The 24,124-nt window shown below is 46.1% G+C and overlaps 2 protein-coding genes across 2 annotated transcripts in view; one reads left to right on the plus strand and one right to left on the minus strand.

The window, feature by feature from the left end:
• The window catches only part of ARHGAP33 (Rho GTPase activating protein 33), a 41,399-nt gene extending 40,722 nt beyond the window's left edge, over window positions 1–677 (plus strand). The window contains 2 exon segments of the mRNA XM_033158087.1: window positions 2–437; window positions 440–677. Of these exon segments, the coding sequence (XP_033013978.1) occupies window positions 2–437; window positions 440–555 (552 nt within the window). The 3' untranslated portion in view covers window positions 556–677.
• Window positions 678–9,203: 8,526 nt separating this feature from the next.
• Window positions 9,204–21,954, minus strand: UPK1A (uroplakin 1A). Its single transcript, XM_033158089.1, is given in 10 exon segments — window positions 9,204–9,506; window positions 9,508–9,527; window positions 10,653–10,736; window positions 10,944–11,017; window positions 11,020–11,122; window positions 12,801–12,908; window positions 14,406–14,480; window positions 14,930–15,130; window positions 15,785–15,886; window positions 21,847–21,954. Coding segments are annotated over 9 exon segments (750 nt in total). The 5' UTR covers window positions 15,848–15,886; window positions 21,847–21,954; the 3' UTR covers window positions 9,204–9,484.
• Window positions 21,955–24,124: the final 2,170 nt, after the last annotated feature.

The following is a 24,124-nucleotide window of genomic DNA, read 5'->3' on the forward strand; positions in this document are numbered from 1 at the left end:
CTCCCTCCAGCCCATCTTAAAGAACCCCCGGGCACACGCCCAGCCCATGCCTCCCGTGATGGCCCGCCAAGAGCCCATCTACGTCAACATACCCTTCCCTGAGCCCACCACCACCACCACCCCTCCACCCTCCCCACCACCTGAAGCAGCACACCCCCGGTGCCACTCCGACCCCGGAGCCCCCCAGCCTCTCTCACACCACAGCAGACCTCCGTTGCCTCAGAAGCAGAGGCTCGGCTGGGGGTACCCCGCCACGGGGCAGTACCGCCACCTCATGGATGCTTTGCCGTGCAGCCGTACGTTGTTGCAGCTCTACCGCCCGCCTCCGGCCTGCTGGGGCCGCTCCCCCTACGGCCCAGAGCCCATCATCACCTACGATGGACCCCCTGCCCGCCCAGGGAGCCAGGCCTCAGCACCCACCTCGTCTCTACAAAAGCTGGTGAGTCTCCGCCGCAGTACGGCAACGTGGAGAGGAGGGAGGGGTCTCCGTCTGGGTGCTACCTGGGGCCCAGCTGGACTGTGTACACAGAGGGCCAGACGCACAGCTACTGCTGAGAAGGCCGCGAGCCTTGGATTCTCGGGGCTGGGCTCCGGGTCCTTGCCCCCTCCTCTTCCCCACCGGTGTTTATGGAATTCTATTGTGGTACTGTTTGCTGTGGGGATGGTGTGGGGGGGAGGGGATGTGGGAGTTGAAAGGAAGGGAGTGTCGCTTTAGGTCCCAGGAACGTTGTGCCCAGGCCCCTTGCTGGCTGCTGCGCCTGCCTGTTTCGAGGACCGGCCTGTGGTTTATTTTTTGAGAGCACACAGATCTCCAAAGGCAGCTGCGGCTCCTGCATGATGTCCCCCACACTTTGACCGGCATGACATCATGGCAGAGCCTTTGATCGCATCGTTTTAAGCCTCTTTTTTCGCCGTAATGGCTGTTATGTTACGCTCCAGCCTACATCTCTCATTCCCCCCCAATCTCCACTGCTAGCAGTGGATTCCTAGCATCTCCAGAGGAGGTCCTCATCCCAGTGCGATGGGCACAGTGATGTGGCTGAACCCACCCCTGGGTGACGTCAACTGGTTTGCTTTGGTAATGCTGCCCCTAAGACATCGCCGGCAGACGATGTCTAGCGGAGCTGAATGATGAGGCTGGCTGTGCTCTTGGAGGTGCAGGCCCTGAGCTGGCACAATGGGGCGCTGTTCACTTAGCTATGCTATTGCGTGACATCGCTGGGTGATATCGCAGTTTCTTTGAAAGCTGGGGACAGACGGCGTGCTGATCACTCCCCTTTAAAAAAAAAAATATTGTCGAGTATTTCCATCCAGGATGAGTTCTAACTTTTAACAGTTGTTTTAACCCCATTAAAACATTAACAGCACCCACCCACTCCCCTTTCTTCTGCTTTCCCAGAGATGAAGCCAGTTCCTTGCGAGACAGCAAGGCACAAGACTCTTGGTTTCTTACATATGTGCCAGGGGGTAGAAGGGATGCTTTCGTTAAGAGTAATGTGACCAGGCACTCATGCAACCTCCCGCTTTGTGGCTTTCAAGCCAGGCAGACTGTGGCGTCTCCAGAAGCTTCAGGGACAGAGGCGGGCAAGGGGAAGGTTGGCCACGCATTGTGAGTTTACTTAGGATTGGAGGGTCTTTGTATATTGGTTCGCGTGTGTGGGTTTGTTTCTTTTAGTGGAAGGTAAGATGCATGTGTGCTTGGCATGGGATGCTTATGTAAATTTGTGTGTGTGTGTGTGTGTGTGTGTGTGTACTGTGTTTGTGTGTGCTGGGAGGACATAGAGTTGGGTATCCATGTCTATATGGTATGTGTGTTGTGTTGTCTGGAATTGGTGGGCGTGCGTGTGTGTGTATGAGTCTGTGATGTTTGTATATATTTCACAGGACAGTATTTTAGGTATGTGGGGTGGGAGGAAGGAGGGAGGGGAATCTAATGCCTTATTCCCCTTTTGACTAATCACACCTTGACGCAAGGGCACAGGTGACAAGCCCCGTGCGATTCCCACTCCACAAAAGCACTTTTAAACGGCCTGTAGGCTTCTTTGGAATCCTCATGGTGTCAGATTCCTTTTTAATTTTAAGAAAGAAAAACAATTACTGATGGCGATTCCTGCCCCCACATCACAGGTGTGTGTGTGTGTGTGTGTGTGTGTGTGTGTGTGTGTGAATAGTGCCTGAGCGCGATGCAGACAAATTGCACGCTCATTTGGGTCCTATTGATTTCAATCAGAGTAAAGCTGAGCATGTGGCTAACTCCCCCCCACTGAACTCTGTGCGACCTCAAAGTCATGCCCCGCTTTTAACTGACTGATCCTACTGCATGTTTACTTGGCAGTCCAAGTTGTACTTGGCCGATGGGATGGACACCCAAGTATGTGCACATAGGATTGCAGCCTTAACCTCGTCTTTTCAAAGCCCCTTTTCGAAGGGTCTGGATTCCCTCGTGAGGTTTGGGATCAGCCATATCTGGATCTTGGCCACCCCAGCTGGCTGGCATTCTCTTGTGGTGAGATCCAGATCCTCCCTCTACATTACCAGGCCATCTTAAAGCAGTTGATACTTGTGTATGTATAAAATGATATGCAAATGACTTGGAAATAATTCTCCACCTCCAATATGGTTTTCAGTGTGAAACATGTGCCCTGACTTAAGAGTTTTCGGATCCAGGACTGATTGACAGTTGAACCTTTTGTTTTAACTGCAGAAACTGCACTAATCTTGCCCTTCTTTCTTTCTTTTTCTTTCTTTTCTTTCTTTCTTTCTTTTTGGTACTACTGCTGTGGCAATGACTTCCATACTGCCCCAGGTCCTTTACCCTCTTACATTTCCTATCTTTACATAGGAACAGTTTGTTGCGGCTGCTTCTTGTGTTGCATTGCAAAGACAGTGTGAGAACATTCCGAAAAAACTGGTGTCTAAAAACCCATGTAAAGCATGGTACTGGTACTGAAACCAGTGGCCCTGGTCTGTGTTGGGGTGGAAAGTCTTTGGGAGTTTTTGCTGTATATTATTTGCTACGTAGGCAGAGCAGTCCTGTGGCCCCTTAGGAAGGGCATCCCAGAGGTCATGGGAATCATCTGTTTTCCATCTCCAAGGATGGAGAGATTGAGAGAGAGAGAGTACTGAACTGGGGAAGGTGAACCAAAGGAAGTCCCCAGAATACCCCCAAAGAAGAGATAAATTACACCAGCTCCGTAGGGATGGGGGAGAAATTTGATTCAGTTTGTGCTTAGGGCCAAATCTATCAGATATGCTCTCACTGAAACATAAAAATGAATACGTTTGTGAAAGAGACATACAAAAATGCATTGAATTAGGAGAAATTGTTTGCAGAATTATGGGTATTAGGGCTTGTCCACACATGCACTTTTCCCGTGCCTAGAAAGCACAAGCCCGAGACATTTTTCTACTTGCCTTGCCATTTCTCCTGGGGAAACCCGCTCTTTAAGCGTTGATCTGAGCAAACATTAATCCACAGAAAACCCAACTGATGTTTGCTCTGATTCGACCCTAAAGAGTGGGTTTTCCTGGAGGAAAGTGGTGTGACAAGTGGAAGCCACATACAAGGATTATTCTTAGAAGAAATCAGCGCTAACATGTTGGTGAATTTTCACACAGATTATTTTTTAACTTGAAAATTGCTGAACAGATGTGGAGAACCGAATTTTAGATTGGAGAAAACGAGAAATGGAGAGAACCAAAATGGACAGATCTTTCAATCTCTTGCCAGTTCAAGAGCTGATGGGTTTTATTGCTTTTATTTCATCTCCCTGGAGTAACGGGAAGGAAGGAATTAGTTAAAAACAAACAAACCAAAAAGCAGAAAAGGATGAAGGAGCACAGGAGGACCTCTCCAATCTCATTTCTGTCCTCTGTGTCACAACCCAGCAGGATTGGATCAGGCAGAAGAACTGCCTTTAGTCCTGTCCCCCACAACACAGAGCCTTAGGATTGCAGCTCGAATGTCCAAAATTTGGGGGATGCTCACATTCGCAAGTAAATGCTAATAACCAGAGATGACTTTTGAGAATGCCCGAATACACATTTCGGACAAAGACAAATGCTGATGGCTCTATTTAGATGTGCTCTTTATGTGAATGTGACCAAATGTTGGGCATTCACAGCAGGACCATCATAAAATATGTACCTTCCATGGGAGATCAAGGTGCATATTGCTGTTCTGACTTTCTGGGCAATTAGATTGTAGGTGCAGTTTCTGGGCGACCGCTGTGCCTTTCAAATATAATGTTCTGTGCAACCCTGAAGATGATTCCTGACCTGGGAGACAGACTATTCACTTGTACATCTGGCAGGAAAATGGGTGAGGGCTGCTTTGGCCTGGGCCTGACCTGTAGCAGAGCGAAGTGGTATTTATTTGTCAAATAGGCTATCCGGATGGTTCACAACCTATTTCTGAGACGGTAGAATGGACTGTACCACCACAGATTGCAGGTGGGATGTGTCTGGGGTGTCCCATTTTTGTAATAGTCCCCTATATGTGAAAAATCAGGGTGGCCAATGCAAAAGAGGAAGAGGGCTCCTGCACCTTTAGGGGTTGTATAGCCGATTTTAGCATGTGTCACTTGCCACGCACAACTCTCTTGCATTGCATCTGGGCACTCTAATGGAAAAATAGTAAGTAGAAAGTAGCACAGTGGAAAACAGGCTGTGCAAGAAAATGCCTCCCTGATGCGCCAGTTTTCTTCCTGCATTTCATGGGGTAAGCATTTAACAATGGTATTCCCCACTCATGGCTTGAAGTGGTGCAGTTTTCTCAACCCCCCCCCCCTTGGCATTCTACCACCTCGTTTTGCTGCATGCATGCATGCAAACAAACAAACAAACAACAAACACCAAGGGATTGCTTCCTATTGTTTCCTCTGTGTGATGTCTCCCAGGGTCTGACATCAAAGGGTTCTGGGAGGGGAAGGGGCAGTCCCACATTCTCTGATGCTGTGAAGCTGTCACTGCCATGTGTGTCTGTGCCTGTGTTTCTAAAGGCCAGCCTTTACTCACTACCCTGATGTGCTGCATCCTTCTTTTCGGATATGAATTGACCTCCCTTTCTTCCTGGACTCTTGTACTAAATGGCTTAAAACAAAACCAATTAACAATAAAGGCAAACTGGCAGCTTGGGCATGTGGTCTCTCTGCTTGCAAGGAGACGGATGGGATGAAACAGGGCTTGTGTCACTTGGGGTTGTGTTCATCATCATCATCATCATCATCGTATTATTGAAATTTATATCCTGCGCTTCTCTTGAAGGAGCCCAGGGCAGAAAAACACACCAACAATACAATACAATTAAAACTTCTAAAAACAACCTTCTAAAAACCAGTTAAAAGCCTCCAAAAACAATCACGTACTCTTGCAGTTTATAATTTCAGGGTTGCCAGATCTTTCAGCCCAAATGCATGGGTAAAAGGTTTTTAGATTCTTCCTAAAAGTTAAGAATGTGGGAGACAGATGAACCTCTCTAGTGAGGCTATTCCACAAACACGGAACCACCACCAAAAAGGCCCTGTCATGGGTCACCACCAACCAGGTCACTAGGCCTCAAGCCTGCCTAGGGGTTGCCTCTGGGCCCATGCCAACCAAAGTTATTTGCTCAGAGGACATACCAACCCAGAAGCTAAACACGAACACCCCTTTCTCTTTAGAAATAGCCCTGCAGGCACAAGAAACTCCTGTCTCCACCCAAATGTAACCAGGTCCAATACGATATGGTGACTAAAGCCATATGACACCATCCACACATTTGCACTAATAGTCCAGGGATGTCAGTGGTACTTGGCCACAGCTAAATTTTGCTGTCTGTTTCCTTTTATCACTTAATTTCGGATGTTGAGGGTGAAATAGGAGGTTGGTCATAGTTGTTTCTTACACACCACCACCAAACAGGGAGGCTAAGTGGTGGGTTCCTCAGCTCAGCATCTATTTCACTATATATGGTGAGAGGAGGTCAATGATGACCAGAAGTCAAGGCCATTTCCAAGGGGAAGAAGAAGGAAGCCATACCATCTCCATTCCTCCCTTTCTTGTGGATGACTTCCAGGATTTTGCTGTTGATGTGCCCTTGGTAGTTGGTGGTTTTTGTTTTGTAATGTTCAACACATGCTCCTTCATGCGCTGTCTTATGAACACCTGTTATTTTAGAGCGCGCCCAGATGTTTCCTCTCTGGGCAGTTTCCCAGGTCAACGGGGATGAATTTTCATGCTGTTTAAAGTTTTGTAAAGTCTGCTGGCTAGTTTCATATTCCGGGAGCTTTTTATAGTATCTTTTAGCCTTTTCACCCATTGCAGTCATTTATTATTATTATTATTTTAAATGAAGAATGTATGTTTAGAACATAGGCTGCATGTACGCAACACATCTAAAGTGCATGATTTGCCCCAAAGAACCCAGGGAACTGTAGATTGTTACTGGTGCTGGGAATTGTAGCTCCACGAGGGATAAACCACACTTAAATGCCCTTCCCTTCTTTAACCATCTATTTGGCACAAAATGAGCTCTGATGATACAGTGCTGTACTTCTTTACTTACCCACCCAGCCTTGCTGTGAAGTGACTACCAAAGAGTGACATTAGAAAAACAAATTCTACAACTGGAGGACTGATTCACACATGATCTAGACAGCCCTTGTTGTAGGAAGTGACCTGGAAGTTCTAGCACCGGCCTTTATAACCTGCGCTAGCAGGTTCACAAATGCCCATTAATGCTAGCTGCTGTGGTCACCAAATGCAGAATACATGAGGTGCAACCCAGGTTAAAGAAGCCCAGGGTGGCATTCTCCGATCGCCCTCCCTCCATTTTACCCTATCAGCCACATTGTGGTTTAGGATAAAAGATTGTGATTTGCCCAGGGTCACTCTGTGAACTTTGTAGCTGGCTCAGGGGCCGAGCCTGTGGTGCATGCAGGTTTGGTGGTGCTTGGGATGAAAGTGGGCCCCCAGCCAGCACAGTTCCTTGGCAAAGACATGTTACAGCATCTATCCTGGGAAAGTAAGAGAGGAGAAGGAATTTGGAAAGAGGTGATGGAGTGAGTCATGCCTCTTCCTCAGAGGGATGTAGTTTCTGCTCAGGGCAGGGAAGGGAGAAGCAAAAGAGAAGGGAAGAAATAATATGACCGTAAGACCAGTCGTATAACAGAGTTGGACATTCGTTTTGATAACTTCTATTTCAAAATGCCTGTTGTCTTTGTCCATGGAGTTTTCTTGGCAGGGATACTGGAGTGGGTTGCCAGTTCCTACTCCAGGTGGATCACGTTTGGTCCAAACTCTCTACTATGACCTGTCCATCTTGACCTGTCCATAGCTTCCCTGAGTAATTCAAGCCCCTTCGCCACGACAAGGCAGTGATCCATGAAGGGGCATTTGACTGTGTCGACCACAGCAAACTATGGCAAGTTCTTAAAGAAATGGGAGTGCCGGATCACCTCATTTGTCTCCTGAGAAATCTCTATGGGGGACAAGAAGCTACAGTTAGAACTGGATATGGAACAACTGATTGGTTCAAATTGGGAAAGGAGTACGACAAGGCTGTATATTGTCTCCCTGCTTATTTAACTTATATGCAGAATTCATCATGCGGAAGGCTGGACTGGATGAATCCCAAACCGGAATTAAGATTGCCGGAAAAAATATCAACAACCTCAGATATGCTGATGATACTACCTTGATGGCAGAAAGTGAGGAGGAATTAAAGAACCTTTTAATGAGGGTGAAAGAGGAAAGCGCAAGATATGGTCTGAAGCTCAACATCAAAAAAACTAAGATCATGGCCACTGGTCCCATCACCTCCTGGCAAATAGAAGGGGAAGAAATGGAGGCAGTGAGAGATTTCACTTTCTTGGGTTCCATGATCACTGCAGATGGTGACAGCAGTCACGAAATTAGAAGACGCTGTCTTGGGAGAAAAGCAATGACAAACCTAGACAGCATCTTAAAAAGCAAAGACATCACCTTGCCAACAAAGGTCCGTATAGTTAAAGCTATGGTCTTCCCAGTAGTAATGTACGGAAGTGAGAGCTGGACCATCAAGAAGGCTGATCGCCGAAGAATTGATGCTTTTGAATTATGGTGCTGGAGGAGACTCTTGAGAGTCCCATGGACTGCAAGAAGATCAAACCTATCCATTCTCAAAGAAATCAGCCCTGAGTGCTCACTAGAAGGACAGATCCTGAAGTTGAGGCTCCAGTACTTTGGCCACCTCATGAGAGAAGACTCCCTAGAAAAGACCCTGATGTTGGGAAAGATGGAGGGCACAAGGAGAAGGGGACGACAGAGGATGAGATGGTTGGACAGTGTTCTCGAAGCTACTAACATGAGTTTGGCCAAACTGCGAGAGGCAGTGAAGGATAGGCGTGCCTGGCGTGCTCTGGTCCATGGGGTCACGAAGAGTCGGACACGACTGAACGACTGAACAACAACAACAACAATTTCAAAATGGCTCCAGTTTGGTACACCATCCCCACCCACTTAGGTTTACTTTTTTTTAAAAATATATATTTTTTAATCAAGTGCCAGGTTCTGGTTTAGCTGAAGGTGGATAAATAGGGCTGTTAAATCTGTGTGCTGTGATTACTAGGGATGTGAAAAATGCATCGTTTTCTGTGCCATCCTATGTTTGTCATAAGCACCTGTGCTTTCATTCTGCTGCAGTTCTGCTTCTGACAAAAGCTATTGTTATTCATCTCGCTGTCTACTGTGGCAGAATTTTACCGTTCAGTACAAATGAACACAATGCAGATGTGTGTGTGCGTGTGCACACACACAAACAATTAAGTCTCATTTGCAGACTGAAAACAACAATGGTGAGTACCAATCCTATTCCTTGGATTGCTTTCCTTTCTGGACATGCCACAAACAAGCAAACCTTGGCAAATTTTGCTCCCATTTCCATTGAAATTCTCTGACGTTCCTAGGGGTGATATGCCTATACCATTAGGTGGTGGTGGTGGTGGGAGATCTTTTGCTGTCGCAATTGTTAGAGTAACTGGAAATGGGAAACCCTTGCTGATCTACTGCAGATCACAATGAGATCTGTTAGTGGATTCCTGCCTACCTTTTGCCGCCTGTTTCCTCAATCACCTTCCAGTAAGTGAACAAGCCAGATTAAATGCCATAGTTCTCAAAAGAAAACACACACAAACAGTACCTTTTATGGATTTCAAATATTTATTGTACATTTTTTTAATAAAAAAAGTTTCACAAAAGGTTAGGAAGATTCCTCCAAAGGACACTTGAGTGACAGGATGGCAGAGTTAAAGGTGTCCAGCAATGACACCAGCCAGCCACAGTCAAGTTTGTGGGGAGCAAGTCAGCCTTACAGAGCATGCTATGGTGCAGTGTGACTATAGAAGGAAACCCCATGGAGATTCCTCAAAAAGATGGATCATGATGCCGTGCCCTGCCTGGAGGTGTAGGAAGAGGGCTCCACCCTTCCCCATCATAGGGCAAATTCAGCTCCAGCAACTGGGTTTCCTCACATTGTAGTGTAGTGGTATAGCGAGGAGAACAACAGGGCACTGTGGAAGAGAGGTCAACGTATGACAAAATTGACTGCAACTCACCCTCCCTTAACCATGTTATTACATTTTCTTTTGCACCACGCTTATCCGGCACACCTTTGGCTCTCCAGAAGTTGCAGAACTACAACTCTCTTCCCTGACCGTTGGCCATGCTGACTGGGGATGACCGGGTTGTAGTTCAGCAACATCTGGAGGGCCAAAGTTTGGCCACCCATGTTTTAAGTCTTCTTCTGAGGAGTTCAAGGTGGCTTGCACAGGGCTGTGTACACAACATACTTACCAGGTAAATATAGGATCCTGTAACCCATCACGTCATTTCTTTACAGTGGTACCTCTGGTTAAGTACTTAATTCGTTCCGGAGGTCCGTTCTTAACCTGAAACGGTTCTTAACCTGAAGCACCACTTTAGCTAATGGGACCTCCCACTGCCCGCTGCACTGCCAGAGCACGATTTCTGTTCTTATTCTGAAGCAAAGTTCTTAACCTGAAAGCGTTATTTCTGGGTTAGCGGAGTCTGTAACCTGAAGCGTATGTAACCCGAGGTACCACTGTACATGTAAACTGTCAAACATGCAAGCAATATCATTTTAATCCTGGTGGTGAACCAGAGACAACAAGGATGTCATTACACAAGGACGGGTTTCTCTTTTCAAATAACAGGAATTGAAGCACAATGAAAACAAATCCAATTGAGTTTAGGAGTTATTAAGCATTCCACATTACAGCATAATGTGAAGGAGATCTTGTGCAAGCGAATCAGGTTGAGTGGTGAATAAGTAGGTCGTGTAGAGAAGCCCACTGACTCTCTACATGAACATAAGAGCTTTGATGGATCAGGCCAAAGGCCCTTCTAGTCTAGCATTGTGTTCTCACGGTGGCCAATCAAATGCCACTGCAAAGATTGCAAGCCAGACATGAGTACATCAGCACTCTCCCTGCTTGCAAACCCCCAAGAACTGGCAATCGGAGGCATATCATGACTAGTTGTGAACATTGGCAGCCCCATCCTCCATGGTCTAGTCATCTTTTTAAAACCACCCAAGCTGGCGGCCCTCGCCACATCTGGTGGCAGCAAATTCCTTTCACCACCTCCCCAAACAAGCCCTTCAAGTTAAGACTCACCGTGAGCATGAGGATAGCAAAGCCGAACCAAGAGACTCCCCAGGCGTAGCTCTGTACTGCGTGCTTGATGTGCTCAAAGCAGCCCTGAGGAAGGAGGGAAGGGAGAGCCAGTGAGATATTCCCTGACAAGGAGATGCTGAGGGTGCCACAATTGCCCCCGGGGGTCAAAAAGGAGGGCTGTCTTCACCTTGAGAGGGAGACTTCGCTCCAGTGCAGACAGTTCTGGACTTCTCATGAAGTACAGAAGATGCCCAGGAATGGGAGGCAACTTCAGGAAGGAAACTTCAGTACCTGAGTGTAGATGTAGTCGACGTGACCCAGTCTGCAGCCCTCTTCATTGATGATGACAAAGTTGCGATCACGCTGCAGCAGTAGAAAGGCCAAGGGGCCACCACCTCAGGGTACCTGGTTCTGAAGACCGAGGTGTAGTTCACCCAATCCATGGGATTATTGGCGCCACAGCACTTTTGCTGGAGGTGGAAAAAGCATCCCAGTTAGTGTTAACACCTCGTACTGCAGTAGCTATTTTGGCAGAGGACCCCTTGCTGTTTGCTGTGCCTTCCCTGGCTATTATTGTTTATTGAATCTATTAGTCACTTTATCTTGCCCAGGGCAACTCAAAGCAACTTCCAACCAAACAGACAAAAAAAACTCCACATAGATACATTTATTCTTGGTTTTAACGAAATACATTAAAATATCCCTTCCACTTCTAAAAGACCAGAGAGAGTTAAAGGCCAAAGGCCTTGTTATAGTTATAGAGGAAAGTTTTCGCCTGATGCCTAAAGATATATAATGATGGTGTCAGGTGAGCCTCCCTGGAGAGAGCATTCCACAAACGGGAAGCCACTGCTAATTCTCATGTTGCCACCCTCTGGACTTCTCTGGGAAGGGGCACACAAAGAAGGGGCTCACATGATGATTGTAGAGTCTGGGGTCGGTCCATATGGGGAGAGGCTATTCTGTTCAGGCTTCCTAGAAATATCTGGGAAGGGCTGCAGCTCAGAATAAGAGCAAATGTCAGTCTTCTCCAACCGGGTGTCTCCAGGTTGTTGGACTACAACTCCCATCAGCCCCTGGCTGCATGGCCCCATGGTCAAGGATGATAGGAGTTGTAGTCCAAAATGTATGGAGGGCAGTCGATTGTAGAAAAGCTGATACACATCGTGTATGCAGATGGCCCAGATGCAATCCCAAAAAGTTTCAGTGCAAATGATCGGGATGGGAAGGGAAATAATTCTGTCCAAGGCCTAGGAGAGCCAAGAGTTTGACCCAAAGGCATAAAGCAGCTTCTCAAATTCCTATTCAAGAGGGCCTTGTACAAACATGAATCAGTTCCTAGCAGATCTAGACTTTGCATGTACATAGAGAATCACTGCCTTCAGAAACATGAATATGCTATGCCCTGATGCTTCCATCGCTTATGGTAGGTTCCTATATTAGGAGGTAGGCAGGAAGAAGATTATGTGGACCTACACCAGGGGTGGGCAACCCACAGCCCTCCAGATGTTGATGTGCAACTCACATCACCCTCAACCAGTATGAGGGAAGTGGTAGCCTAGGAGGGTAACAGGCTCCTTGAGGGATAGCATGAGACTCTTGGGTCGTGAGTTCTAGCCTCACACTGGGTGAAATATTCCTGCATTGCAGGGGTTTGGACTCAGTGACCCTCGTGGTCCCTTCCAACGCTACAAGTCTGTGATTCCCCAGCCTCAGCATGCCAAGGCAACATCCCTTGTGCTGCTTGATGCAGCATTAGCAAATTATTGTCATTATTAATATTATTATTAATAATCTATTAGCCTCCAGGAATGGCACAGGAGTGGGTTCTTCTGCAGGAAGAGCAAATGCAATTTTCTACTTTGTCCTTCAGCCAGCCACTGTCTAGAAAGCAGAGATTTCCCCACTCAGCAAGAAAACCCACAGTCAGTTTTCTGGTGCCAGTTGCTGGAAATGGCAGCTTGTGCTCAGGTACTGTTTGTGAGTTTCCACCTGGTTGGCTGCTGTGAGAACAGGCTGTTGGACTAGATTGGCCATCGGCTTGACCCTGCAAGTTCCTCTTAATGTTCTCAGTTGCAAGCTGGCCAGCTCTTGGCAGTTCTGCTCAGCCTCCACCCAGAGGTGGTAGGTTGGGAAGGGGCATGTTACCTCCATCATGAAACGATCCCACATGCGGGTGAGTTCCCGGCCTTGGTCAGTATCCGACGAGTAGAAGGCCAACATCTGTCTTGTTATTAGCTTGGAATTTGAAACCACCTTGGGTGGAGAAGGGAGAGAGAATGCTGGTCAGCCACATTCCCCAGCACCCACGTCCTTTCTTTACAAGACCCATATGTTCTAAACATTCTGCTTGTAAAGAACGTGGATTGTGTAAATGCATGGCACCATGGTTTCTGGCAGAGAAGAAAAATGACAGGCCTTCATTCCATAAAAATGATCGTGGAGTTAGGAAGAAAGGATAGAAGGCAAAAACAAATCACAGGGCTTCCACCAAAGATTCCTGGGAACTGTAGTTTGTTCAGATGCCAGGAATTTAAGCTCTGTGCAGGATAACCTCAATTTTCCTAGGATTCTTTCGAGGAAGCCATAACTGTTAAAGTGCTATAAATGTGCTTTAATGGGTGGTATGGATGTGACCCTAGGTTTTGTTGGTTCTCTACAATGAGAGAAACGGGATTACTTAAGGTGTTTAGTTTATTAGGCCAAATAGACTTTTAAAAATTTTTAACAGCCCTCTTACTTCTGATGTTTTTCAAGAATATATGCACCTGGCTCCCATGGTTGCAGCCTAACTGGGACACATAAAAAGTAACTCCAACTATTTAGCTTTACTTGTAAAACCACTTTGGAAAGGCTTCAGCGCTTGCAATGCTAACTAACCTGGACCATGGGCGTAGCCAGGATTTACGTTGAAGGGAGGGAGCATAACTGAGCTGTTAGTTAAGTGTTTCTATATATTTACTTTATTTAGGGGGCGCCTCCCCCCCCTTTGGCAAAGCCTAGACTCATAAGAGACAGTGGGCTGGTTCAGAGGATCCTTCAAGAGGACCAATCCAGTGCATTAGTCTCATCTGCGCCATCCGTGTGGCAATGGTCCATCCAAATGGGAGCTTTGCACTTATGCACAAAGGGCATAGGCCAAAACTGGGTGACTGGTTCTCAGATTAAAATTGTGACAAAACCATCAATACTGACAGTATCTGTGGCTCCTCTGGGCTTTTCCAAGAAGGAGCACAAGGCCAGGAGGACAAACAGAGTCTTGGAACTTGATGGGAGGAAAACAAAACAAAAACAAAGGAAAAGTCCCCTAATGAAATCTCAAAGGTCACACGTGGTTGTGTCTTGGGTGCTTGCTACAAACACACACACAGAAGATACACTGTAGATTAGCTAAGGGAAGGTTATTCCCCCCTCCCCTGTCATTAGATTGATCATCTGATGAGCAGGGACTGGGTGATTTTTCCTCCTGGTCATAGTACTTGGACAGAGCAGAGAGACTAACATTTCTCTGCTTAGCCCAGTGCTGTGATGAGAATTAAAATTGCTCTGCCTTTGCTGGTGTTCAGCCCAGTCACCTCCCTGTGGTGATGCAGCCACTACCTGAAAATTATGTTGGGGGTTAGTGGGCTGGAGATTCACCACCCTGGGCTAAAATATGACACAGGCCCACCCTTTCTCTGAAGCTGGACAGAGCCAAGTTCCCGCCAGTGGCAGGCACAGTTGGGCGACTCTCCCTGGTCTGCTTGTACTTACATAGTCGCGGTGTGTGTAGGACGTGATGCAAGAAGCACACTCAAATAAGTAGACAACCAGGATCAGCACCAGATACTGAAGACAAGGAGAAAGAACCAGGTAAGCAGGTAGGGAGACTGCCGACCGCTAGGGCCTCAGCAAGCCAACCTTCCTTTCCCAAGGCAGAACATGAAGGCTGGAGACAAAGAGGCTTCTGGAGAGTCCAAATGGAAGTTTTGAGGGTTTGATTTGAAAGCCCTGCTTGAAGCCACTGGTGCCAGCCCCACATCTCTCCGAGTTTTACATAGGGAAAGGCGGAACACACATCATGAACCACAGCTCTCTTTTTCAAGATGCCTTCAGTTTCCCATATTGTCACCCATAGCAATCTTGCACTCTTCCCACCAGAAGGGGAAGCGTGTCAAAGCTGATTCCATCGCTTGTTCCCCAAACACTGCTAAGGAATGGCAGGAGATCCAGCTCGGGGGCGGGGCAGGGAAGATGAGCATTCAGTAAAGTCACTTCCTCCTCCCTGCTTTACTCACCAGTAACACCATCAGGCGGTTGCCATTCACAAGGCTGATAATGCCAAAGACGCACACGCAGAAGAAGCAAAAGCCGGTGAAGATGGAGATCCAGGCACCTGCGTAGACATCGTCTTTGCCTGTAACTCCCATGATGGGGTACACCTTGTAGGGATCAGCTGTTACCCAGACAGACTCCGCGTAAAGTGCCAGTCCTGCAAGCTGCATAAATATGAGAAAGCTGTGATATAGCAAGCTGCCTTGTGGAAGGTTCAAAATAGGAGCTGTAGCCAGCAGAGTGTGGCTCAGAGTAGACCCAATGAAATAATGCGCCTGCTTCATTAAATTCAATGGGTCTCCCCTGAGCAGGACTAGCATTGGATACAACCCAATTTGTCCATTGAGCCCAGCCTTCCCCAACCTTGAATCCTTGGACTTGTCCAGCTCCGATCACCCCCAGCCATCATGGTCAAAGTCAAGGCTTATGGCCAAGGTAGAGAGCATTTGGGCTGTAGCTTTTGCCAACTGTGGGTGCCCAGATGTTGCAACATCTGGGGACTTGCAGATGGAATGGCTCACAGACCAAATGCTCTCCACTTTGATTGGCAGTAGCTCTCCAGCAGGCGTCTTGCCCCATTATCTGTTCCTTCAACCTTTTAACTGGAGATGCAGACGATTGAACTGGGGACCTTTGATCAGCAAAGGAGATGCTCCACCACTGAGCTATGCCAGCTCTCCTTTGACACAAGTTCTGCTAGCAGGGCTGTGGTGCCCCAGGTTAAGACACCAGATTCTAAGCAAAACAAAACACAACAAAACAAAAAAACCTAGGGGTTCCCCTTTTACCTACAAACATGGTAGCTTCAGCACTCTCACCATGATGATCACATTGCCCATCACCAACAGCCCCACGACAAAAGATGAGCCCTTCTCCTCCATGTTTCTCAGGAAATGTTCCTTGCAACAGCTGCTCAGGTTCTGCAGAAGGTGGAAAAGCACAAAAGTGATCCCGAAAAGCCAGTGGGAAAGACTTGGGATTATGGTTGGCTTCCTGTCTCAGTTTGCATAGACGAGAAATGCTTAAACCAGCTTGGTCAGTGCGCCTTCCAAAACATCTGTACCCAACAGCGTGCAGAGATGGAGAAGATCAAATGGCAAGATTGATCTAAGGACCATCTTTACCGAGTTAGATCACACAGCATTTGGGATGAGAGTCTTTTCAACGTTGGCCATGATTATGGCATTTCCGACTTCTTGGATTGACGTGAGCTTTTGGGCTGAGATGTTGAGTTTCACTACATGTTTTATTTTGTACTCCATTCCTAAAAATCAATTTTAATGTTTCACTGTTTTAACAGTTTGTATACAAAAAGAAGAGAAGTAACTGTTTTCTATTTTAAGTGCATCTGGAGGCAGGTAACTGAGACAACAGGTTTTAGGGTACTCCACAACATTCCTGGGAGTTGGAAGAGCTCAGGGCAGGATGCTAAACTTCCTTTGCAATTAAGGTACACCACTATGTTTTTACTCCAACGTTACAACTCAGTGGCCTTTTATCAAGGAACTCCAGACTCAATTGACCTAAACAGGAGCAGTTGCTACCTGTCTCAGGTGGGAGGGAGGGGGGTACCTTTGTCAGCTTGAGGGCCACAATCCCTCCTGGAGATTTCCCAAGGGCCACATACATGCTAGTGGTGGGTGGGGCCAGAGGTAAAAGTAAGCAGACCAATAAATGTAAACTTTACCTTTCTAGAGTAGGCCAGTTTCTACACCCACCCACACATTCCTCTTTATCTTCCACCCAGGCAAGAAAGAAGCATTCAATAATTCATCCTAACCAGCAAAAACAGTTGAGGAGAAGTTGGAGCAAGGCCAGTGGGAGGTGCCCCAGGGGTCAGATAGAAAGGTCTAGAGCAGGGTTTCCCAAACCTGGATCTCCAACTGTTTTGGGATTACAATTCCCATCATCCCTGACCACTGGTCCTGCTAGATAGGGATGGTGGGAGTTGTAGTCCAGCTGGAGTTGGGGAAACCTTGGTCCGGAGGATCAGATTTGGTGCTCAGGAGTGAACTTACCACCCCTGACCCATCTTGCACAGGAAAAGTGCTTCATGATAGGGAGCAAATCACAGTTCTCTTCAGCAGGGGTGGGGAACCTCCAGCCCAGGCTTCCATTTTGGGCAAGCTTTGAAGGGCTGATCAGGACCTTAAAGGGAGTTCCTGGTGGTTCCTTTACTGGAGCAAAGCACACTCGATTGGCCATTAGTTGGTGGTGGAGGAATGCACATTGCTCCAGGAGGAGGAAGCAGCTTCCATTGAAACAGCTGTTAAAATGGAAGTGGTGGTGGGGAATTTTTTTTTAGCAGTAGTTTCAATGGAAATTATTTCTCCCTCCCAGTACTGATCCTCAAACTCCTGGAAACCAGAGCTTCAAAGAACAATATCAGGCTCTTTGAAAGACCTTTTGCAAATAGTCCTGTGCTGCCTCCTGGACTCATGGAGTCTCCTGAGATATTTCAGAACCATTTAACCCTGCTTTTTCTAGAATGTGGGAAAATCAGGTTTCTAAAATGGTACCGGAGGCCTGTGTACAATACTCAAGAATGACAAATTGTGAAAATTAGGACAAATTTGAATTCAGTTGCCTGGGACTGCTTAGAATACAGAAACTTTTTTTAAAAAAAGGGGAACCCAAGCAGGCATCAGCACTGGACCTTCTGCAAGGGTGCTAAAACTGAAGTCGGTATGCAAGGATGCCAGGTGATGGCACCATCTCAGAACCAGAATAATTTTGATGGCCAAACAGAAATTCAGATTAATTTAAAATGTATCTTCATTGCAAACTTGTGTATCTTAAGACCCAACAGACCAGGGATTTGTATGATGGGACAAGACAGTCTTTTTTAGAAAAAGAAAAAAACTGCCCCAAATTTATGGATAAAGGCAGGGTATATATGGAGCCAAACAACCCAAGTCCTTAAGAGCTTTGAGGGGGAAGGAAGTTCCTGGCTGGGTCTGGTGTTTTTTTTTTCGGTCTAGGAGCGCCTGTCCCCAGGCACCAGTTCTTGCCTAGCTGGCTCCACAAAGGGCAGGTCTAACTGGTGGAGTTAGCTATACCCTCAGGACAGCATTGCAGGGATTCCTGGCGATCCACATTGCGTCCTCCAGAGTTGTTTTGCAGGGAGAGGAAAGTGAACAGGCCAGTGCTCTGCGACTCAAACCTGTTATGCAGAGTACACATTGCCACACCCTCCCTCTCCAAGAGGGAAACACCAATTTTGGTATTGCATGGCACTAGGGAGATGGCCAGATGTTGCTAACTGTTGATGAACCACTACAAGACCCCTCTTGATCTCCCTTCTTGTGGACTTGGCCTGGAGAGCTATCCTTGGACAGAAGTTTGTCCTCTGACAACTGTTCAGTTGGAAGGCTGTTCTCTGCACAGTAGGACACAAGGACACCTTACCTGGGTGCAATCTTGTAGGGATGTTCCTACATCCTTCTGTTTAATGGGAGGGGAGGAAGATCAGAGGCCAAATACCATCTAATCCAGGAGTGGAGAAACTCCTTTATCCCAAGGACCACGTTTCCCTCTGGGCAACCTTCCAAGGGCCATATGCCAACAGCGGGCAGGGCCAGAGACAAGCGTGGGTGGAGCAACCAATGCAAATTTGACTTTTGTACCACAAGCAACCTTCAGCACTCTGTCTTCAATTCAGACGAGCAGGATCAGAGTTCAAGGGCACCTTCCAGCCAAGTCAAAGTACTCAAGGTGCGAAGGAGAGCCAGTTAGGTTCTCCACCCCGGATCCAAGCCAAACAACTTCCAAGCATTACCAAGAACCCAAGACATTTTGGCACCTGAGGTGAACTACAAAATGCCTCCCCAACCTGGGAACAAGGGGGGGAGGGAAGATCTACGCTGAGAACAAGGGGTGGTGGTGGTGGAATCAAATCAACATTACCCAATGGTTGAAGTGGGAATCAAAGGTCATTGCATGGAGGGGACGAGGCCTGCTCAGGAGCATACCAGATAATAATAATAATAATAATAATAATAATAATAATAATAATAATAATAATAATAAATACCCCGTCCATCTGGCTGGGTTTCCCCAGCCACTCTGGGTGGCTCCCAATAGAGTATTAAAACATGATAAACATCAAACATTAAAAACTTCCCTAAACAGGGATGCCTTCTGTAAGTCAGATAGTTGTTTATTTCCTTAACATCTGATGGGAAGGCGTTCCACAGGGCAGGCGCCACTACTGAGAAGGCCCCTGCCTGGTTCCCTGAAACCTCACTTCTCGCGGTGAGGGAATTGCAAAAAGCTCTTGGAGCTGGATCTCAGTGTCCAGGCTGAACAATGAGGGTGGAGACGCTCTTTCAGGTATACTGGTCCAAGGCCATTTAGGGCTTTAAAGGTCAGCACCAACACTTTGAATTGTGCAGATGGGTGCAGACCCCAGGAGATCCCAGAGGGAAGTCCCCACCACCTTCTCCCAAGGGGGGGGGGAGATCAGCAGTGCCCCCTATTTGCTAAGAGGCCACTGTTGAGGTGGCATGGGTGGAGGCTGCCAAGGAGGCGGGAGGTCCATCCTCCAAGGAGCATGCTGAAACATTTGTGGCAGCGGCAGCAGCAGAGGCAGGCGATGCATTCTTTGGAGACCAGATCTGCTGTCCTTGTGGATCATGCCACCCGAGGCGGTCAATTCACCTTGCCTTATGGTCATACCAATAACTAATAGCCCAAAATCAGTACTGGGTTGCAATTGGATTTAAGAATTCTGGAGGTACCGGTACTTGCGTTCTGGCTAGAAGCATTTAGTCAAAGAGTTGCCTAATTAGCTTGAATCAATTATTTGAAACCCAGACTGCCCTCCTTATTGAGAGAGAGTTTGAGGCTGTTCGCCTTTATTGGTAATAATAATAATAATAATAATAATAATAATAATAATAATTTATAACTCACCCATCTGGCTGGATTTCCCCAGCCACTATGGGCGGCTTCCAACAGAATATTAAAATGCAATAGTCTATTGAACATTAATAGCTTTCCTAAGCAGGACTTCTTCTTATTTATTAATTTTGTATACTACTCATCTGAAGATCCCAGGGTGGCTCACAACAGAAAAATACAAAATGAGTATACAAAATACAGTACATAATAAAACAAAACAAATAAACAACTCTTTCCCACAAACATGTTTCAAAAGCCATAGAATGTTAATCAGCCAAATGCCTGGTTGAAGAGAAATGTTTTTGCCTGGCACCTAAAGATATTAAGTGTTTCTCTTTGAAGAATACAATGCTGCCAAATGAAATTATGTACTCAAGGCACAACCATCTTTGTATCTCCTAAACAGGAAGTAATTGACACATTTTGTTGGCATTTTAATGTTCAGCACCTGGAAATTAGTAAATATTGGCCATTTTCATTTCAGAGGCTTTTTGTGCATTGTGCAGTGTAGTCAGTGTGTGAATTTTAGCTGGAGAGAAAGGTGGTTTTGCAGGCCATTTTCTATCTTAAAAAACAAACGCCTTTCCTGTGTATTTACTCTGAAGTAAAACTAATTGTGCTCTATGGTATCTACTCCTAGGCAGTAATTGCCTCCTAGGTTCTCTTGACTGGCTTCATGTTCCAGACAGTTTCTCAAAAATACGCTACATACCATCATTTCAATGGAAATTTTGGGATATATTCTATCAACATGATAAGCACTGAACCAGACGTAGAACATTTAAAGGTGAATTTATGCTTCTTCAAACCAATATGACTTTGAAGTGAGCTGGAGGTATCCTTCAAAATTCACACTTCTCATTTTTCCAAACTTAAGTTCTCTTCTCCACATCAGTTTGTGATTTGATTTTTTTAAGTCTTCATGAAAATTCATTGGCAATTCCCCCCCCCCCCAATATACCAATTTTTGCATGCAGTTTTGCAAAGCAACCTCCTCAAATATAATGCATTTCTGAATGTTATTTTCACTAAAAGATGCAATGTTCATGCACATTTTAGCCTGGTATATAAATTCATTGAATGAGAACTGAATATTCTCCACCCCCATCCTGAGGTATAGCCTCTGTTGTTTTTCTTCAACCCTCCGTACCGCAGACCTAGCACTTTGCCACCAGCCTCACACTTTGGCTGCGTATGAACTATACATTTAAAGCACATTGCTTCCCCCAAAGAATCCTGGGAACGGTAGTTTGTTAAGGGTGTTGGGGATTGTAGTTCTGTGAGGGGCAGCCTACTGTTCCCAAGATTCTTTGGGGAAAGCAACATACTTTAAATGTATGGTGTGTACAGAACCACACTCCTCTCAGCCACCCGGATGGAAACTGATGGCGAATCTGAGGCACAAAAGCTGGACTAGGGAGAGATTTTACAAATATATACGTACGCCATCTTTGTGTGAGACTGAGAAGGTTAGCTGGATTGCAATAAAGCCTTCTTGACCATATCTGGAAGGATCCACTTCATCACACAAATGAAATGGCCCCACTTGAGGCAACTCAGCTAAAGAGATCAGATTCATCTTGCCCACAAAAGCTTAGTCTTGAGGTGCCACAAGACTCCATGGTTTCCCCTGCAATGGCTACCACTCCGGAAGGACATTGCTATCAGAAGGTAGTCACCACTGATAAGAACTCTACACACATACCCTCTAAGCGTCCCTATTTTCCAAGGACAGTCCCCAATTTACAGAAGCCGTCCCGGTTTCTGATTTGATCCCGGAATGTCCCACTTCTCCTTAGGACGAACGTCCCTATTTTCATTGGAGAAACGTTGGGATGTCCCCATTTTCACCGGAGAAATGTTGGAGGGTACATACGTGGAAACAATCACAGCCCTTCAGTTCGGGACTGCAATTTTGAAAGGCAGCAATGGGCCCCTTTCCATCCTCAAAACCTCCCAGCTTACAGCCTCCACTCACCTGTTAGCTGCAGACAAGCCAGCTGTATCCTGTTCTGCAAGGTACAACAATCTTAAGGCTGCCCTTTATATATTTGCCCAGGCAAAGTGGGTAGGGAATGAGGGGGGGGGGGTGTCAGAAAACTGGACTGGATTTTCTGGATTGGAGGCAGGAAGGACCAGGAGGGAAGATTTTACCACCTGTTTTCTGCCACTCGGTTGGTTGATGCCCCACCCAGGAAAAGGCTGACTGACCAGAGCTATCGCATAGTTGGATCCTCCAGGTGGTTAGCTGGGGACTGGAATTTCCCTTGCAAGTAGTCTTCGAAAGCTTGCAAGGCACCCTGGCAGGCAAGCAGAGTGGAAATGAAGTTGTGAGGTTCGTTTTTTAAAGGAGTTGAGGTTGATCGCTTTTAGTAATAATGTTGTTTTATTATTTGGATACAGCCCTGGCTTTTATTTATTTTTTCTCTTGAGTTTTTAAGCAGGGAAGATGTGTTTTTGTGTGTGTGTGTTCGTTGCGAGCTGCCTTGAGCATTTTACTTTTTTAATGGAAAAGCGGGGCAGGCAATTCTATCAATCAATAAATAAATGTACATACCTATTTGCAGCCGCAATCCAATTTAGGGATAAGTGCAACTCAATCAGCAGTTTTGAAAACCGCATTTATTTTTAATGGCCGTCAGCTGAATCTGAGCATTGATTTGAAACAGCAGATTATGGGTCTAATCCTAAAAATACTTGTTAGAAGACCCCTATCCCCCCCCCCAACCTCACAGAGCTATAATTCTCAGAGTTCCCCGGGAAGAGAGATTGATTGTTGATGGTGCCTCTTGTCCTTTACAACTGTTTGCCCCTGCTGCTTACCACCTCTGAACTCTGTACACATTTGAAGAGTTTTGAGTAGAATGGGATGTTGTCCCAGTTCTCTTGGGGTGGTGCTAAAACCACCTCATTTATTTTCAGCAGACATAAGTGAGTCTGGTCAAATTTGAAGCAAAACCATCCCACTTTATAACCTGCCAAACAGAGGATTATATTTGAGGAATGTGATGCAAATATTTGATCACATATGTTCATGGCCATAGCACAGTTTACAGACCCTCCAAGTGTCCCTATATTCCAGGGACAGTCCCGGATTTACAGAAGCCATCCCAGTTTCTGATTTGATCCTTGAATGTCCCACTTTCCCTTAGGACACCCCTATTTTCATCAGAGAAATGTTGGGGGGGGTATGGAGTTATGTGCCCCCTGAGCCTATTAGATAAGTAACCTTTAGAAGAAACCCGAAGACAGCACTGTATAGGGAGGTTTTTTATTGTTTAATGCTTTATTGTGTTTTTTATATATGTTGGAAGTCGCCCAGAGTGGCTGGGGCAACTCAGTCAGATGGGTGAGGTATAAATATTAAAATTATCATTATCATGATTAGGGAAAGGAAGTCCTTGTTTTCATTGGAGAAATGTTGGAGGGTATGATTTATGCTTTGATAAATAGACTAGTTCAGAGGTTCTCACACAGTGGTTCTTGTGGCATGGAAAGAGAGCGGATAAAAGTATCTGTACTTAGCCCTGGATTTTATTATCCCCTCACCCTGACAACAGAGACAGAGGCCATTTTGACCAGATCAGATTATCAAACATCTTAACAAAGCCATGGGCCTAGTGCCTATGAGTTTCATAATATGGCACTAGTACAGTACACTAAGGTGGAATCTACACACATATAAAAAATCATTCTGAAAATGCTTTTTAAAAAAGCATTTTAAAAAAATACATTGAATTTTCCATAAGGCTCACCATCGCCATCGAGTGTCACATTCTATATTGCACTTAAAGCACACTTAATGCATTTTATTTGCAGAGTCCTAAGTTTATGTTAGTATTTTAGGTGCCACAATATTTATATATTTTTCTTCTGGGGGTGACATTTGCTGTAACCTGGCTTGCCCCCAGAACTGGACCCTTAGCCAGTAAGATAAGCCCTGTTGCTCTAGGATTAGTAGGGAAGGAAGAACCTGTAAAAACCTCTTTGTTTCTCTAACATCCCCACCACTAAAAAAGGGGGTGGCCACTGTGGTTGCTTTTGCCCAACTCTCTCCCTGGACGTATTACTCACCATCTCCTCCTTGAAGCGAGTAGGCCTCTTTGTTTGGCCTGACACACTGGCTTAAGATATGTAAAACATTTCCCTCCCGGTCTTCATTTGGAAATCAGGGGTGGGCAACCGGCAGCACTGGAGACACAAATGGACCTCGGTCTAATTTCATGATAGCATTGAGGAGTTAAAAGGGGGGGGAG

The sequence above is a fragment of the Lacerta agilis genome, chromosome 8 (genome assembly GCF_009819535.1).
Source record: "Lacerta agilis isolate rLacAgi1 chromosome 8, rLacAgi1.pri, whole genome shotgun sequence".
NCBI classification, from domain to species: domain Eukaryota; kingdom Metazoa; phylum Chordata; class Lepidosauria; order Squamata; family Lacertidae; genus Lacerta; species Lacerta agilis.